The sequence below is a fragment of the Salmo salar genome, chromosome 01 (genome assembly GCF_965601325.2).
Source record: "Salmo salar chromosome 01, fSalSal1, whole genome shotgun sequence".
In the NCBI taxonomy this organism is placed as follows: domain Eukaryota; kingdom Metazoa; phylum Chordata; class Actinopteri; order Salmoniformes; family Salmonidae; genus Salmo; species Salmo salar.
This window is the reverse complement of record NC_138291.1, coordinates 45,641,145-45,657,892: the sequence shown is the minus strand read 5'-3', so window position 1 is coordinate 45,657,892 and position 16,748 is coordinate 45,641,145. Positions and strand designations below refer to the sequence as shown.

Genomic DNA, 16,748 nt, shown 5'->3' with positions numbered 1-16,748 from the left:
TTCAAACGTATCTGTAATCTGATTGAAATATTTTTTTGCTGATAACGTAACATATTAAACTAATTTTTTTTTGTGGTAGTCCGTTTCTCTCCAACCGTGTGTGTGTGTGAGAGAGAGAGCCAGGAATCAAAGGCCTCCATTGTTGGAATGAGAAGCAGATGTTAGTGTGGAATTCTCCTGACTGCAGCAGTTTTTTTCACGGCTGTGCTTTGAGTGCTCCCTCGCTTTCTTGCTCTCTCGCTCTCTCTGTCATTCTCCATCTCATTCTCATTCTATACATGTATTTAATCTGAAATGTTTTTATGTTTCTATTTCTCCAGTCAGGCCTGTTGTGAGTCATTCTCTTTTCCTCTCTCTAATATTTTAGGGGAGATTGGGGTTGAATGGGGCCATTTCTTACATTCAGCATCACTCCGTCAAAGGAAATATAGTATTATTTCTAACAAACATATCTACATATATTTCAGAATGTTGTGTATCCCTAAATACAGTGAGGGAAAAAAAGTATTTGATCCCCTGCTGATTTTGTAAGTTTGCCCACTGACAAAGAAATGATCAGTCTATAATTTTAATGGTAGGTTTATTTGAACAGAGAGACAGAATAACAACAAAATAATCCAGAAAAACGCATGTCTCAAATGTTACATGTGGTCTGCCTCTGCGAGGACGATCAGCTGTCTTAGGCTTTTCACAGTACGGCCATTGCAATTTATTGCCCTGGCCACATCTGCAGTCCTCAGGCCTCCTTGCAGCATGCCGAAGGCACGTTCACGCAGATGAGCAGGGACCCTGGGTATCTTTCTTTTAGTGTTTTTTAGAGTCAGTAGAAAGGCCTCTTTAGTGTCCTAAGTTTTCATAACTGTGACCTTAATTGCTTACCATCTGTAAGCTGTTAATGTCTTAACGACCGTTCCGCATGTTCATTAATTGTTTATGGTTCATTGAACAAGCATGGGAAACTGTGTTTAAACCTTACTAGGGTAGGGGGCAGCATTCAGAATTTTGGATGAAAAGCATGCCCAAAGTAGACTGCCTGCTACTCAGGTCCAGAAGCTAGGATATGCATATCGATTTGGATAGAAAACACTCTACAGTTTCCAAAACTGTTAAAATAATTTCTGTGAGTATAACAGAACTGATATGGCAGGCGAAAACCTGAGGAAAATCCATCCAGGAAGTGCTATTATTTTGAAATGCCTGTTTTTTGATTGAAAGCCTATCCACCATACAAAGACTTATGACCTAGTTCACGATCCCTATGGCTTCCACTACATGTGGCCAGTCTTTAGGCATTGTTTCAGGCTTTTACTCTGAAAAATTAGGGAGAAACACCACTTTCAATGAGAGGACAGTGGAAATTTCCAGACATGAGTTCTGCGCATGACCGGGAGCGTGCCTTTCTTGTTTTTCCTTTTCTATTGACGAAGCTATTGTCCGGTTGAAATATGATCGATTATTTATGACAAAAACAACCTGAGGATTGATTATAAACATTGTTTGACATGTTTCTGCAAACTTTTATGGTACTTTTTAGATTTTTCGTCTGTCTGTTGTGACCGCGCATTGTTCTAATGGATTGCTGAACAAAACGCACCAACAAAACTGAGGTTTTTGAATATAAAGAGGGACTTTATTGAACAAAACAAACATTTATTGTGTAACATGGAGTCTTGGGAGTGCAACCATATGAAGATCATCAAAGGTAAGTGATATATTTTATCGCTATTTCTGACTTTTGTTACTCCTCTTCTTGGCTGCTAACTGTTTGTAATGATTTGTTTGCTGGGCGCTGTTCTCAGATAATCGAATGGTTTGCTTTCGCCTTAAAGCCTTTTTGAAATCTGACACAGCGGTTGGATTAACAAGAAGTTTATCTTTAAGCTGGTGTATAACATTTGTATCTTTTTATGTATGTTTATTATGAGAATTTCTGTTTTGTTGAATTTCACACGCTGCAATTTCACAGAATGTTGTTTGAGACAGTGGATTACTGAACAAAACGTTTACTCGTCTACTTGGCTGGTTACTGTTTGTAATGATTTGTCTGCTGGGCGCTGATAATCGCATGGTTTGCTCTCGCCATAAAGTATTTTTTTAATCTGACGCCGTGGTTGGATTAACAAGAAGTTAATCTTTAAACCGATGTATAACACTTGTATGTTTCATGAATTTTTATAATGAGTATTTCTGTTTTTGAATTTGGCGCTCTGCAATTTCACTGGATGTTGGCCAGGTGGGACGGTAACATCCCACACCCCCTAGAGAGGTTAAAACCGTTTACAATGAAGATCTGTGAAGTTATTTGGATTTTTACAAATTATCTTTGAAAGACAAGGTCCTGAAAAAGGGACGTTTCTTTTTTTGCTGAGTTTATATTAGCCATCACAACTACACGGATGCACTTTCATGCTAGGTTTAGGACCTCATATTGAAGCTTATAGAGACCCCAACTGATGTATAGAACAACATTTAAATGATATACTTTGGTATAGATACAAGCATCATGAAACCTCTAACACATTAAATTATTTTGACTTGGTGGAAATCAGTTTTTGGGACGTAACTTGTTTACCACTTTTTCCATGTGGTCAGTCCTTCATGGACTCCATGAAATGACAGTGTAAATATTTTGTCAAATGATTAATTTAGTGTATGGTGTTCTAGAAACAAGGGGGGCTCAACTTACCCCACTCTCCCGTAATGTCTTTCCCACCCCCCATCTCTCAACCTCCCCCTGGTTCCAGTCTCTCTCTCTACGTGTTCCAGGGGAGATTTTGGTCTGGCGCAGCCTCTGTCTTTAGTTCTGGAAAGGTTCACATAGGAGCACCCCACCCCTGTGATGTTACATTAGTTGGGAGGGAGAGACAGAGTCATACAGACTCAGAGGCATTCTCTAATTCGCTCTCTCACTTTCTGTCTTTCTGTTTGTATTTCGGGTGGGTTTTCTGTGTCATGAGAATGCCTGCCTCTGAGGCTAGCTTGCCACGTTGACAGAATTTCTCCGTTCCTGCCGCTATCCTGGGCTGAAGGCAGGAAGTGGGTCTATCTCTGTCTGGCGGCTGGACTGCTGTGGACACAGCTTTGGTGTTGCATCACTATTCTACTGGGCTGTGGATGAATAGGGGATGGAAGGCAGCAGTAATGTTATTATCCAGCCCTCTCCCTCACACAAAGCCTTCATACCGGGGATGGAAGATCCCCAGCCTGGAAGCCAAGTTGAAGCCATGGAAAAAAGGAGCATATCACTGTGGATCCCAGGCTAGATGGAATAAGAGGGGGCTATCTATCTGTCAAGAGCTAGCATAGTCTATTGATGTCTCATATGGTAGTCATGATGTCTTACTAGACATGACACTATAGGGTCTAAACCATTAGTGATCTGATGACTACTCTCTCACTCAGTCTGACTGCTAAATTACAGTAGGGGAGAGGTGGGGTAAGTTGAACCAAAGGAGTAGTTTGAGCCACCATACACCAAATGAATCCTTTGACCAAATATTTAGGAAGAGGTCATTATTTCATGGAGTCTGTGAAGGAAGAAACCACATGGAAAATTAGGTAAGGAAGTTCAGTAAAAAAAAAATTAAAAAGATTTTCACCAAGTCAAATGAATTTGTGTTAGAGTTTTCGTGATGCTTGTATTTAAACCAAAGTAAACCATTTTAAGATTTAGACAAGTATAGCCATCAGTTGGGGTCTCTTTAAGCTTTAAAATTAAGTCCTAAACCTAGCATGAAAGTGCATCCTTGTAGCTGTGTGGGCTAATATAGTCAACATGTTTGCCTTTGGGTAAGTTGAGCCGATGGCCATGGGGCTTGGGGATTCGAACCAGCGAACTTTTGGTTACGGGCCCAACACTTAACCTCTAGGCTACAGTGTTAAGCCTCTGCTTAAAATTATTAAAAGACAAAATGATTGTGATTGTGTTGAATTGTGTTCGGAAAATAAAGATAGATATGGTTTTAAAAAGGTAGTGATATTTAATTCAGTACAGAAATTTGTAGGCAGCTTAACTTATCCCATACCCGGGGTAAGTTGTGCCAAGATGCCACTGTTTTGGGGGACAAGCTATGTTTTCAAAACTGTCATTTTTACATGAGTTCTGATTATTTCCAGGGATACACAACATCCTGAAATATATGTAAATGTCTTTGTTAGAAAGAATACTATATTTCCCTTGGCACAGTGATGCTGAATGCAAAAAACGGCTCACCTTGTCCCTCTCTCCCCTATCCCTCCTCACCCCGCCCAACACAGGCATCCTCTTTCACCATTTAGCTCAACTGTGCTGAGCAGTGTTATTACTAATTTGGGAGTGAGGATTATATTCCTGACTGAAAGTATAATAGGATATGATTTCAATAGAGGACCAAACAGAGAAACATCTTAAGACCTAAGATAATTTGTAATGATACATTTATATACACAGTTGGGCTCAAAGAAAAATATTTGATTACATAAGTCATTGATTTTAGTTAACTTAATTATGCTGTGCTAGAGAGGCATAATCTTAATCATAAGAGTAGGAAGAGAAGAGGAAAGACATGATGGATAATCAATGTTATGTTTTACCACTGTTGTTATTCACTCTCTCTCACGCACTCGCTCTCAGGAGTTTCCCCCCTCATTGTAAAATGGTATCAATCATCCAACTTTGTTTTGTGTGATACTAATCTTGCTTTCCCGTCTTGTTGTGATGAGAGCCTGATACAGCAGAGAGCTGTTAGGTGTGTGTGGTGTTAGGTGTGCGTGCGTGCGCATGTAATATATCCCCAAGCACAGTTGTGTTATCGCTGCATCGTTGCGCTGAGAAGGGGAATCAGTTAGTTAGTTACACGCCCATCCCCAACTCGCTCCCTCCCAGTCACACAATCATCACCACCACATTCCTTCAGTAGCTCTCCAGACAGAAACAGGCAAACAGATGTTCAGATGTTACCCAGAAATCAGCCAGGGACTACTATGGCAACATGATGACATTCTCCTGACGTGAGATCACATATTTTTAAGTCTGTCTTCAGTTGCCTTCAGTTCAATCAATCAAATGTATTTATAAAGCCCTTTTTACATCAGAAGATGTCACAAAGTGCTTATACAGAAACCCAGCCTAAAAACTCCCTAGAAAGGCAGGAACCTAGGAAGAAACCTAGAGAGGAACCAGGCTCTGAGGGCTGGCTAGTCCTCTTCTGGCTGTGCCGGGTGGAGAGGAACCAGGCTCTGAGGGGTAGCCAGTCCTCTTCTGGCTGTGCCGGGTGGAGAGTACATGGCCATTAAGGCCAGATCGTTCTTCAAGATGTTCAAACATTCATAGATGACCAGCAGGATCAAATAATAATCGCAGTGGTTGTAGAGGGTGCAACAGGTACCTCAGGAGTAAATGTCAGTTGTCTTTTTATAGCTGAGCATTCAGAGGTCAAGACAGCAGGTGCGGATGAGAGTGAGAGAGAGGGCAGGTCAAACAGCAGATATGGGAAAAGGTAGGACATCCAGTGAACAGGTCAGGGTTCCATAGCCACAGGCAGACCAGTGGGAGGAGCGGGGGGGAACCACACAGGACACCAGAGAAGACAGGAGTATTACACCAGATAGTACAAACTGACTCTAGCCCCCAGGCACATAGACTATTGCAGCATAGATACTGAAGACTGAGATGGGGGGGACACTGTGGCCCCGTCCGACGATATCCCCGGACTCGGCCAAACAGGCAGGATATAACCCCACCCACTTTGCCAAAGCACAGCCCCCACACCACTACAGGGATATTAACAGACCACCAATTTACTACCCTGAGACGAGGCTGAGTATAACCCACGAAGATCACGCCAGGCTGTCGTCTACAGTATTTCCATGCAGCAGAGCTAATATTATGTCCCCTCTATCTGTCCTCTACAGTGTGTCCATGCAACAGTGCTAATGTGATGTCCCTTCCTCTGTCTGTCTTCTACAGTGTGTTGCCCTGCACTGTGTTCTGGTGCCTCCCATGTCCTGGCCTGCTAAGCCTCGTGTCTCCTCACTGGGCCTGGGCAATAGCTGAACCAGGGCTGCTGCTGGTACTACTGCTGCTGGTACTGATACCACCACTTGTACTGGTGGTGGGTGTCCCAACCCAGGGGCCTGGAGGAGCCCTGTCGACCTCCCAGCCACACGAAGATGAACAAACTGACCGGCTTCCACAATAACAAAGCTATGCAGGACCGCCGCTGTGTTTGTGTCTTTCTCCCCAACGACGACACACTTAACGTCATCGTTAATGTGAGTACTGTGCCTCACCTAGCTACCTTAAAATGAATGCTCTAACTGTAAGTTGCTCTGGATAAGAGCATCTGATGAATGAGTATAATACAAATATACATGTATATAGGATCTCAGTAGTATTCAGGTGTATATAAAGTAAGACCACTGGTATCAAGACTAGTGGAACTGTTCTCACTATGTTGGGATTATATTTGTGATTAAGACAAAGTGTATTATCCAAAAGCAAGGGTCAGGAATTGCAGTAATTGTTTTATTTTACTTTCAAACTGGCAATTCCATTCATCCTTGTATCACAGTGTGTCTAATTTAGGGCTATCCCTGACCGAAAGTCATCTGTTCTTTCGACCAATCGATTGCTCGAAAATGTTAAGCGTGTATTTTTCCATATATAGACACACCCTATGTGTTTTAATAAAATAAACTGTATGCATTGAGCTTGTCTGATGCTTAAATCTTTGATGAAATAAGACAAATGCCTCACGAGAGCGCCAGAGATCAAGATAACCAGAAGAAAAATAACTTAACTTGACCCGGCCATCCTCCTCCTGCTCCACCTGGCTTTCGCAGATTCTGCTGTTACTCTCCTGAAGTTGCTGGTAATAGGCTGTACGAGGAGTCGGCAACCTTTCTCATGTTGAATGTCAATTTATCTTAACATTTATACCGATCTGCGTGCCAGTTATGGGTTTCGTTTGCACATTTTCGTGAAACAGTTTCATTTCATTTATAATTATGTCTTCGTATCTCAAAATCATTGTCCTGTGGTTAATCAAAATTCCATCCAAATGAAAATGATACAAACCTAAAAATGAACTTCTATTGCCATTGCCAACTATGTACAAATATCCTACATAAAGCTAACAGGTAAAAACATTGCAGCCTGCAGGTAGAAAATATCCGTATAAAAATCCCATTGCTACACAGCCTGTCCGCAACAAATGTAAAACATTGTATCAACTATTAAGTTGGGTCCAGCCCCGAAGTTAGTGCTATCAAAAATATTCTGGGCCCTCAGAGTTTAGCCAGTGAGCTCGGGACAGACACAGCTGTAGGCTATTTACATTTTTACAGTTTACATTTTAGTAGACGCTCTTATCCAGAGCGACTTACAGTAGTGAATACATACATTACATTTCATGCATTTTTTTGTTTGTTTTTGTACTGGGCCCCCCCGTGGGAATCGAACCCACAACCCTGGCGTTGCGCACACCATGCTGGCGTTGCAAACACCATGCTCTACCAACTGAGCCACAGGGAAGACAAAGGAAAAATAAGCACTGTATGACTTGGGCAGGAGCTCACTGAAGCGAAGTACCGGCACCTAAAATGTTCTACTGCTTGAGTTCCTATTCCTCTTATAGAATATTAGCTCAAAAGTATTGTGGCGCTCCTGCACCTAAATATAAACAACACCCAAAAATGTGTTCTGGTACCTATTTCCGTCCAAGTCAGCACTAATAAGCAGTAATCAGGTAGGCCTATTTCATGACGTTTCCACTGGATCAGAGCATGACATTGTTTGCTTTTACACTGAGTGGTTATAGAAAGGGAGAGAGATGGATAGATTTTTCAGGTAGCCTATAGGCCTACTTCAGTGTGTGTGTATCCTTACTCAACATTGACTGGAGCGCTCCAAACAAAACACAATGACTACATTTACAACTCATAAAAGGAATGAAATAAACCAAAATGTGTTTGTCACACGTGTAGCATAGGTTGTGCACTCTGCAAACAATGTGTCCACTCAGACAATGAGAATGGAACGACTGGAATAATAATATTGAATGCATTCAAATAATAACCGTAACCAAAGCAACAAACATTGTAGATGAGATATTATAGGAATTAACGGTAAATGTAGTACTGGTGATATATGTAATTGGGGTTGACATACACTAACAATCAAACGCAAACAATTCACTCAATGAAGTTAAGAAACAATGAATGTGCACGAATTGGCGAGAGAGAGTGCATTGTGCATCTGGGTGAATGGTCAATCCGACAGCTGCATTGGCCATGCAGTATTTATGGTTATGCCCTCAGAAGTCAGGGCATTCATACTTCACAGAGCAGTGTAGAGCTGTTGTCAAGGAAGTGAATTTGTGTTTATACAGGATGTACTGCCCCCAACTACCGTCAACGATCATGTCAATGCGGAGCTATACAGAGCCCTCCGCATTGTTAAAACATTTGGGAGGCGCATGGCGTTGCGGTACAGAGCTTGATTTGGCCTCTGGAGGCACACCCTCCATATGGAGCCTCCTACCACATGTGTGTATATGTATGTATGTATGTATGTATGTATGTATGTATGTATGTATGTATATATATATGTATATATGTATATGTATGTATGCACACACACACTACCGTTCAAAAGTTTGGGGTCACTTAGAAATGCCCTTGTTTTTGGAAGAAAAGCACTTTTTTTGTCCATTAAAATAACATCAAATTGATCAGAAATACAGTGTAGACATTGTTAATGTTGTAAATGACTATTCTAGCTGGAAATGGGAGATTTTTTATGGAATATCTACATAGGCGTACAGAGGCCCATTATCAGCAACCATCACTCTTGTGTTCCAATGGCACGTTGTGTTAGCTAATCCAAGTTTATCATTTTAAAAGGCTAATTGATCATTAGAAAATCCTTTTGCAATTATGTTAGCACAGCTGAAAACTGTTGTTCTGATTAAAGAAGCAATAAAACTGTCCTTCTTTAGACTAATTGAGTATCTGGAGCATCAGCATTTGTGGGTTCGATTACAGGCTCAAAATGGCCAGAAACAAAGAACATTCTTCTGAAACTCGTCAGTTTATTCTTGTTCTGAGAAAGGAAGGCTATTCCATGCAAAAAATTGCCAAGAAACTGAAGATCTCATACAGCGCTGTGTACTACTCTCTTCACAGAACAGCGCAAACTGGCTCTAACCAGAATATAAAGGGGAGTGGGAGGCCCCGGTGCACAACTGAGCAAGAGGACAAGTACATTAGAATGTCTGGTTTGAGAAACGGACACCTCACAAATCCTCAACTGGCAGCTTCATTAAATAGTACCCGCAAACACCAGTCTCAACGTCAACAGTGAAGAGGCGACTCCTGGATGATGGCCTTCTAAGCAGAGTTGCAAAGAAAAAGCTATATCTCAGACTGACCAATAAAAAGAAAAGATTAAGATGGGCAAAAGAACACAGACACTGGACAGAGTAACTCTGCCTAGAAGGCCGGCATCCCGGAGTCGCCTCTTCACTGATCACTTTGATGTTATTTTAATGGACAGAAATGTTGCTTTTCTTTCAAAAACAAGGACATTTCTAAGTGACCCCAAACTTTTGAAGGTAGTGTATGTGTGTTACTGCTCAACTAAAACCATTTAGGTCGGCCAACAGCCTAACGACCAAACAATTGACCAGTCGAATAATTGGGGTCAGACCTAGTCTAAATACCTCCGATCTCCTCCTGTACATCCTGACATTTGACCTCTTGCTGTGTGTTCTCTCTCTCTGCTCAGGTGAAGACTTTGTGCCAGGAGCTGCTCATCCAGGTGTGTGACCTGCTCCGACTGAAGGACTGTCACCTGTTTGGACTCAGTGTCATTCAGAGTAAGAATGGTTTACCGTTGTCGCTGTGTGTGTGTGTGTGTTTGCACGTGTCCATCGTCCATGGCTATGTGACATATCTCGCCTCACTGTAACGTCTCTGTCTACCATCTCAGTCCCTATCTCAGCCTGACTGACTGGGGCCCATTTGTCTATGTGGTTAAAGTAGCCGCACAGCTTACCATGTGTCATATCAAAGGCATGAGCCTTCCTCTGTACTGAAAGGTCCCAATGAGCTACACCTCAATTCTCCGGAGGTATGCAATTGTGTACTTCACCCCGCACATTTAAAAGCATTGGATTGGTGTGTATACATGGGCTAGAGGGAGTTTCCACCACAGGCACCGGTGGCACCTTAATTGAGGAAGACAGGCTTTTAGTAATAGCTGGAGCAGAATAAATGGAATCGAACACATCAAACACACAGTTTCCAGGTGTTTGATGCCATTCTCTCCATTCCAGCCATTATTATGAGCCATCCTCCCCTCAACATTTTTTACATTGACATTTTAGTCATTTAGCAGACGCTCTTATCCAGAGCAACTTACAGTAGTGAATGCATACATTTCAGTTCATACATTTTTTATTTATTTTTTCTGTACTGGCCCCCCGTGGGAATCGAGCCCACAACCCTGGTGTTGCAAACACCATGCTCTACCAACTGAGCTACAGGGAAGGCCAGCCTCCTGTGGTTTCCATATGTCTCATACCAGTCCTTTCCTTATAAATCAATTAAGGGAAGTGAACAAGTGCACACTTGGGACAGAAGGAGGGATAATTAGAACAGAGAATTAGACTCTCTTAGGCAGCCTTTGAGCAATCATTATGTCAGGCATTCTACTGACTGGGCTGAACCAGTCCCTCTGGTGCGCGCTCTCTCTGTCTCTTTCTTTTTCTCTTTATCACTCTCTCTCTCTCTGTCTCTCTGTCATCTTAATCTTCTCTGTTAGTCATACGTGTTATGAGCTGAGAGTTTCCCTGCTGAACCAACAGGTTTGGCTCTTCTTTAAAAGCCCTTGGAGTGGAAAAGTCAAGGATCAGAAAAGAAAGGAGGAAAAGGTCTGACAGGCGAGTATGCCAGTATAGAGACTCTACTGACTCTAAGCCCTGCAGTACAGATGACAGATGATCAAGTACACATTTCACCAGGCAGACTGACTAGAGAGAGAGAGGGAGAGAGAAAAAGGAGTGATGATGACTGGTAAATCAGAGCTTAGCTAACTGACTGGTCTGCTCCCTAGTTGTGCAGGAGAGAGGTGGAGTGGGATGACAGAGGCATGGGGACGGAGTGATGATTGGTCAGTGCGAGGGACACAGATGTTGGAGCTGGGGCTGGGGGTGTTTGGTAGGGCTGTGGGTTGTTGGTAGGGCTGGGGGTCGGGGTGGTTGGTAGGGCTGGGGGTCGAGGTATGGGTTAGAGTGAGGGTGGTTAGTCACTGTTTGCCTTGTGATTTCATGCTGTTCAGACAAGCAGCTCAGGAATGTCCCTAAATCAGCCCCACTGGCTCCTGGTCAATAGACTTGTCCTGCAGGGCATGTGATTGGCTCATACTGAAGACCTGCAGGCATGCCATTGGCTCGGAGACCTGTCCTGTAGACTTAACATTGGCTCATCTCATCTGGTGGCTCATCTCATCTGGTGGCCATCTGTCTGACTGGCACTGCTGCGATGTGCTTTCCTTTGTAGTTGTTTCCACACTATAAAAATATTACTCTTTGGATCAACCTAAAAAAATTGCATGGTTACAAGTAAATAAGTTATGTTTTCTTAATTGAATTTTTTATTTTTTTTTGAAAACAAATACATGATTCAACGCCAACTGCTATATTTGATAATTATTAACAACCCTATATTTCAAGTTGCAACCAACTTCTTTCAACAGTCAACTTACTTTTCCCCTTTGATTAAACCTAATAAATAACATAAATACAAACAAATAAATATACTGCTCAAAAAAATAAAGGGAACACTTAAACAACACATCCTAGATCTGAATGAAATAAATAATTTGATTAAATACTTTTCTCTTTACATAGTTGAATGTGCTGACAACAAATTCACACAAAAATAATCAATGGAAATCCAATTTATCAACCCATGGAGGTCTGGATTTGGAGTCACACTCAAAATTAAAGTGGAAAACCACACTACAGGCTGATCCAGCTTTGATGTAATGTCCTTAAAACAAGTCAAAATGAGGCTCAGTAGTGTGTGTGGCCTCCACGTGCCTGTATTACCTCCCTACAACGCCTGGGCATGCTCCTGATGAGGTGGCGGATGGTCTCCTGAGGGATCTCCTCCCAGACCTGGACTGAAGCATCCTCCAACTCCTGGACAGTCTGTGGTGTAATGTGACGTTGGTGGATGGAGCGAGACATGATGTCCCAGATGTGCTCAATTGGATTCAGGTCTGGGGAACGGCGGGCCAGTCCATAGCATCAATGCCTTCCTCTTGCAGGAACTGCTGACACACTCCAGCCACATGAGGTCTAGCATTGTCTTGCATTAGGAGGAACCCAGGGCCAACCGCACCAGCATATGGTCTCACAAGGGGTCTGAAGATCTCATCTCGGTACCTATTGGCAGTCAGGCTACCTCTGGCGAGCACATGGAGGGCTGTACGGCCCCCCAAAGAAATGCCACCCCACACCATGACTGACCCACCGCCAAACCGGTCATGCTGGAGGATGTTGCAGGCAGCAGAACGTTCTCCACGGCGTCTCCAGACTCTTTCACGTCTGTCACATGTGCTCAGTGTGAACCTGCTTTCATCTGTGAAGAGCACAGGGCTCCAGTGGTGAATTTGCCAATCTTGGTGTTCTCTGGCAAATTCCAAACGTCCTGCACGGTGTTGGGCTGTAAGCACAACCCCCACCTGTGGACGTCGGGCCCTCATACCACCCTCATGGAGTCTGTTTCTGACCATTTGAGCAGACACATGCACATTTGTGGCCTGCTGGAGGTCATTTTGCAGGGCTCTGGCAGTGCTTCTCCTGCTCCTCCTTGCACAAAGGCGGAGGTAGCGGTCCTGCTGCTGGGTTGTTGCCCTCCTACGGCCTCCTCCACGTCTCCTGATGTACTGGCCTGTCTCCTGGTAGCGCCTCCATGCTCTGGACACTACGCTGACAGACACAGCAAACCTTCTTGCCACAGCTCGCATTGATGTGCCATCCTGGATGAGCTGCACTACCTGAGCCACTTGTGTGGGTTGTAGACTCCGTCTCATGCTACCACTAGAGTGAAAGCACCACCAGCATTCAAAAGTGACCAAAACATCAGCCAGGAAGCATAGGAACTGAGAAGTGGTCTGTGGTTACCACCTGCAGAACCACTCCTTTATTGGGGGTGTCTTGCTAATTGCCTATAATTTCCACCTGTTGTCTATTCCATTTGCACAACAGCATGTGAAATGTATTGTCAATCAGTGTTGCTTCCTAAGTGGACAGTTTGATTTCACAGAAGTGTGATTGACTTGGAGTTACATTGTGTTGTTTAAGTGTTCCCTTTATTTTTTTGAGCAGTGTATATATACACAACCCATTTGTTCAATTGGGTTAAAAGCAGTTAAATACATTTCCTGTTAATCAAGATATTAAGTTTGTTCCATAACATGAAATAATGACTCCAAACACTTTCTTTACATAAGACTTTCACATTAACTGGTTACAATATTGTAACTAAATGGTGACCATCTCATCAATGAAAACATTTCCAGCCTGTTTAGTATCACAGTACTTACACATATATCATTTAAGATTCTGTGCTGGCAGTGAGCATGTAATCACAAAAAAAACTGAACACATTATCTGAAAGGACATTCACTCTCTCAGGTGGCCAAAAATAACAAATGGAAAGCCACGCCCCAAATAGGCTACGCCTAGGGTTAGAGCAAAAACCTGCTGGACGGTAGATCTCCAATAACAGGGTTGGAGAGCCCTGTTCTGGAGGCAGCTCTGCAGAGGTCATTAGCTACCACTGCCACAAAGTCATAAAATCAATTTTTAAACCTAACCTTAACCCTAATTAACCACACTGCTCACCCTAATGCCTAAACTTAACCTTAAATTAAGACTAAAAAGTATGCATTTTTACAATATAGGCAATTTTGACTTTGTAGCTGGGTTATCTAAAGGGAAATTGCTCAGTGCTGCCTCCAGGACAAGACTCGTGACAATAAACGTCAACCTGCCATTGCACCCACCGCTATGCAATGTGAATGGCATGAGATATGTAAAGCAATTTAGAAGCTTTCATTCAATAAAAAAAATCGCATTGATCTGTCAAATTCGTTATTTTATTTCAGACCAATTGAATAGAATAGGTTGAACAAATCAAAGTGTAATTTTGGATCATACCGATCAGAAAACACTTCAGATGAACAACGGTGCCCTCCCACTTTTTTACAGTACAATTGTCACCTGCTGTCTGTCTGTCAACCTGTATGTCTGCTACACAGGAGTCAATGTGTGACTCATGGTGCTTTCAAGACAACTAGGAACTTGGATAAAAAACAAGGTCGTATCATGACGTCAAGTGATCATCAGGTCAAAATTTCCTGACTTGGAATTCCGACTTGGATGACCGTTCAAAAATAATTTTCCCAGTTTGAGCTAGTTTTTTTTTTCTTCCCCGAGTTCCCAGTTGTCTTGAACGCTCGGAAGTCAGTTTTCCCAGTTCCGAGGTCACAGTTGTTTTGAACAGGGCATCATTCATTCCATGCATATAACCACTCTGTCATCATAAAGCGACTTAGGTTAACCCCATAGAGTTATATAGAGGACTCTAGATGGAGTAAACCCATTTTGGCATGGACATTGCCATTGAGGGCTTCCAACATTTTAAAGTAGTCAACTCGGTGGGACATCCTATGGGTTAAAGAAGGATCACGTGATTCCATCCGGATCATCAGGAGGGATCAGCCAATGAATTATATTTGTGAGCAAACACTAGGTGGCAGTATGCACCCTTTCAGTTTGTTTTCCAACTCATAAAAGTAGTAGAAGAAAATGGACTACTTCAAAATGGAGATTGTCTCAGTGGCGCTGCCTGTGCACTCACATACACCTTAATGGGACATATAGATAAAGAAAATATTATTTATCTATCTCTGTGACATCTCCATCTAACCCTTCTCTGTGTCATCAAAAGCAACTTAGATGAATCCTGGGCCATGATCGAAGCATCAAAACCGTGATGTATTATGGGTCGATTGTGACTGACTAATCTACAAATAATATTGAGTAGTTATTCATGATGCAAAGTGATTTGTAGATCAGTAAATGTCGAACGCGCCCATGGGCTTGATCCACATGTGTTTTGCCGATACGTAAAATATCTATCCAGGTGTTGTAAGATCTGGCAAGGGTCAGCAACACCTGGGCAGAGGAACGCACCCATTGTTAGACATTACAGTCAACTGCCAACTGACTGATCTACAAATGACCTTGCATCATACGCACTACTCGTTGTTTTTATAGATTAGTCAGTCGCAATTTACCCACAATGCATCACATATTTAATGCTGTCTAACACAGCCGCTTTCTGTATGTAACTCTGGTTTGTTTGTTTTCCCTCCAGACAATGAGCATATCTACATGGAGCTGGGCCAGAAGCTGTCCAAGTACTGTCCCAAGGAGTGGAAGAGAGAGGCCAGCAAGGTGAGCCAATCTACAGCAGTGGTTCCCAACCAGGGATACTAGGACCCCTGGGGATACTAGGACCCCTGGGGGTACTAGGACCCCTGGGGATACTAGGACCCCTGGGGATACTTGGCCTATCCACAGTGGGTACTTGAGAATGCACACTTCAGGGGTACTCCGGGCAGAGCAAAAATCAGTTTGTGGTACAGTAACCAAAAAGGTTGTGAACCACCGGTCTACAGTACAAGACAACAGTAATATCTCTAGAGACGTGGAATATGGCTTGCAAGATTAGCCCTTTAGAAAAGAAAAGCAAAAGCCGCACACTAAGGGCTCCGATGTAATGATTTAATGATTTGATGTAATTGATTTAACCAACATTTCGACAGGTAAGCTTCATCAGGGTTTCAAGGTTTGCAAGATTACCGCAACAGACATAGTACACTTAAATTCGATGTCAGCAACTGCTTTTGATTTCGCTGTCAGGGTGGTAGTTTGATATTATATTGATAGAATGAATACACTGTCTTGATGGTTTGATTTGCTTGAAAATAACCAAACAATGTTTGTTGGTATCTTGTTGTTTTCAGGGCATCGACCAGTTTGGGCCTCCCATGATTATCCACTTCAGGGCTCAGTATTACGTTGAGAATGGGAGATTAATAAGGCAAGTAATCTCACAGAGATCCTAGAAAATACTATTAGCAATAGTAATGTACTATTTGATTCTGATAGATGCTGAGACTACAGCACGAATAGAATGGAGACCTAGGCCGGGATTCAATCCAAGACTGTTGTAGCAGGCTTGTCATTTAAAGGTCATTTCCGATTGAGCCGTCATCTGCAGCGTTCACCGTGAATGCCATCTCATTTAAACAGCTCTCTACGGATTGAATCTCAGCCCTAGTGTGCTGGGCTGTGTCTCTAAAGGTTGTTATCAGTGACCATTCAGGTAGGTACTACTACTACTGGCACAGAGTACCTCCACTACTGTAGTATATAAATAGTAGTACTAATATAATGTCATTATGTTGCACCCCACAGTGACTGTACAGCCAGGTATTACTACTACTTTAATACAGTACAAAGATCAGTAACATAATATTCTCTCTCCTCCCCTTTAGTGTCTGCTCTGCTCTGCTCTGCTCTGCTAGGCCTCTGCTAGGTACTAGAGCCTCTGCGAGGTACTAGAGCCTCTGCGAGGTACTAGAGCCTCTGCGAGGTACTAGTGCCTCTGCTAGGTACTAGAGCCTC

At 42.7% G+C, this 16,748-nt stretch overlaps 1 protein-coding gene across 2 annotated transcripts in view; it reads left to right on the top strand.

The window, feature by feature from the left end:
* Positions 1-16,748, top strand: part of LOC106603225 (FERM domain-containing protein 6) — an 83,486-nt gene that overhangs the window by 49,281 nt on the left and 17,457 nt on the right. For both annotated transcript variants that reach the window (XM_014196585.3, XM_082974851.1), the window contains 4 exons: positions 5,948-6,252; positions 9,767-9,857; positions 15,433-15,512; positions 16,085-16,161. In XM_014196585.3, coding sequence (XP_014052060.1) covers positions 6,151-6,252; positions 9,767-9,857; positions 15,433-15,512; positions 16,085-16,161 — 350 coding nt within the window. In that variant the 5' untranslated portion in view covers positions 5,948-6,150. The remainder of the gene's footprint in view (positions 1-5,947; positions 6,253-9,766; positions 9,858-15,432; positions 15,513-16,084; positions 16,162-16,748) is intronic.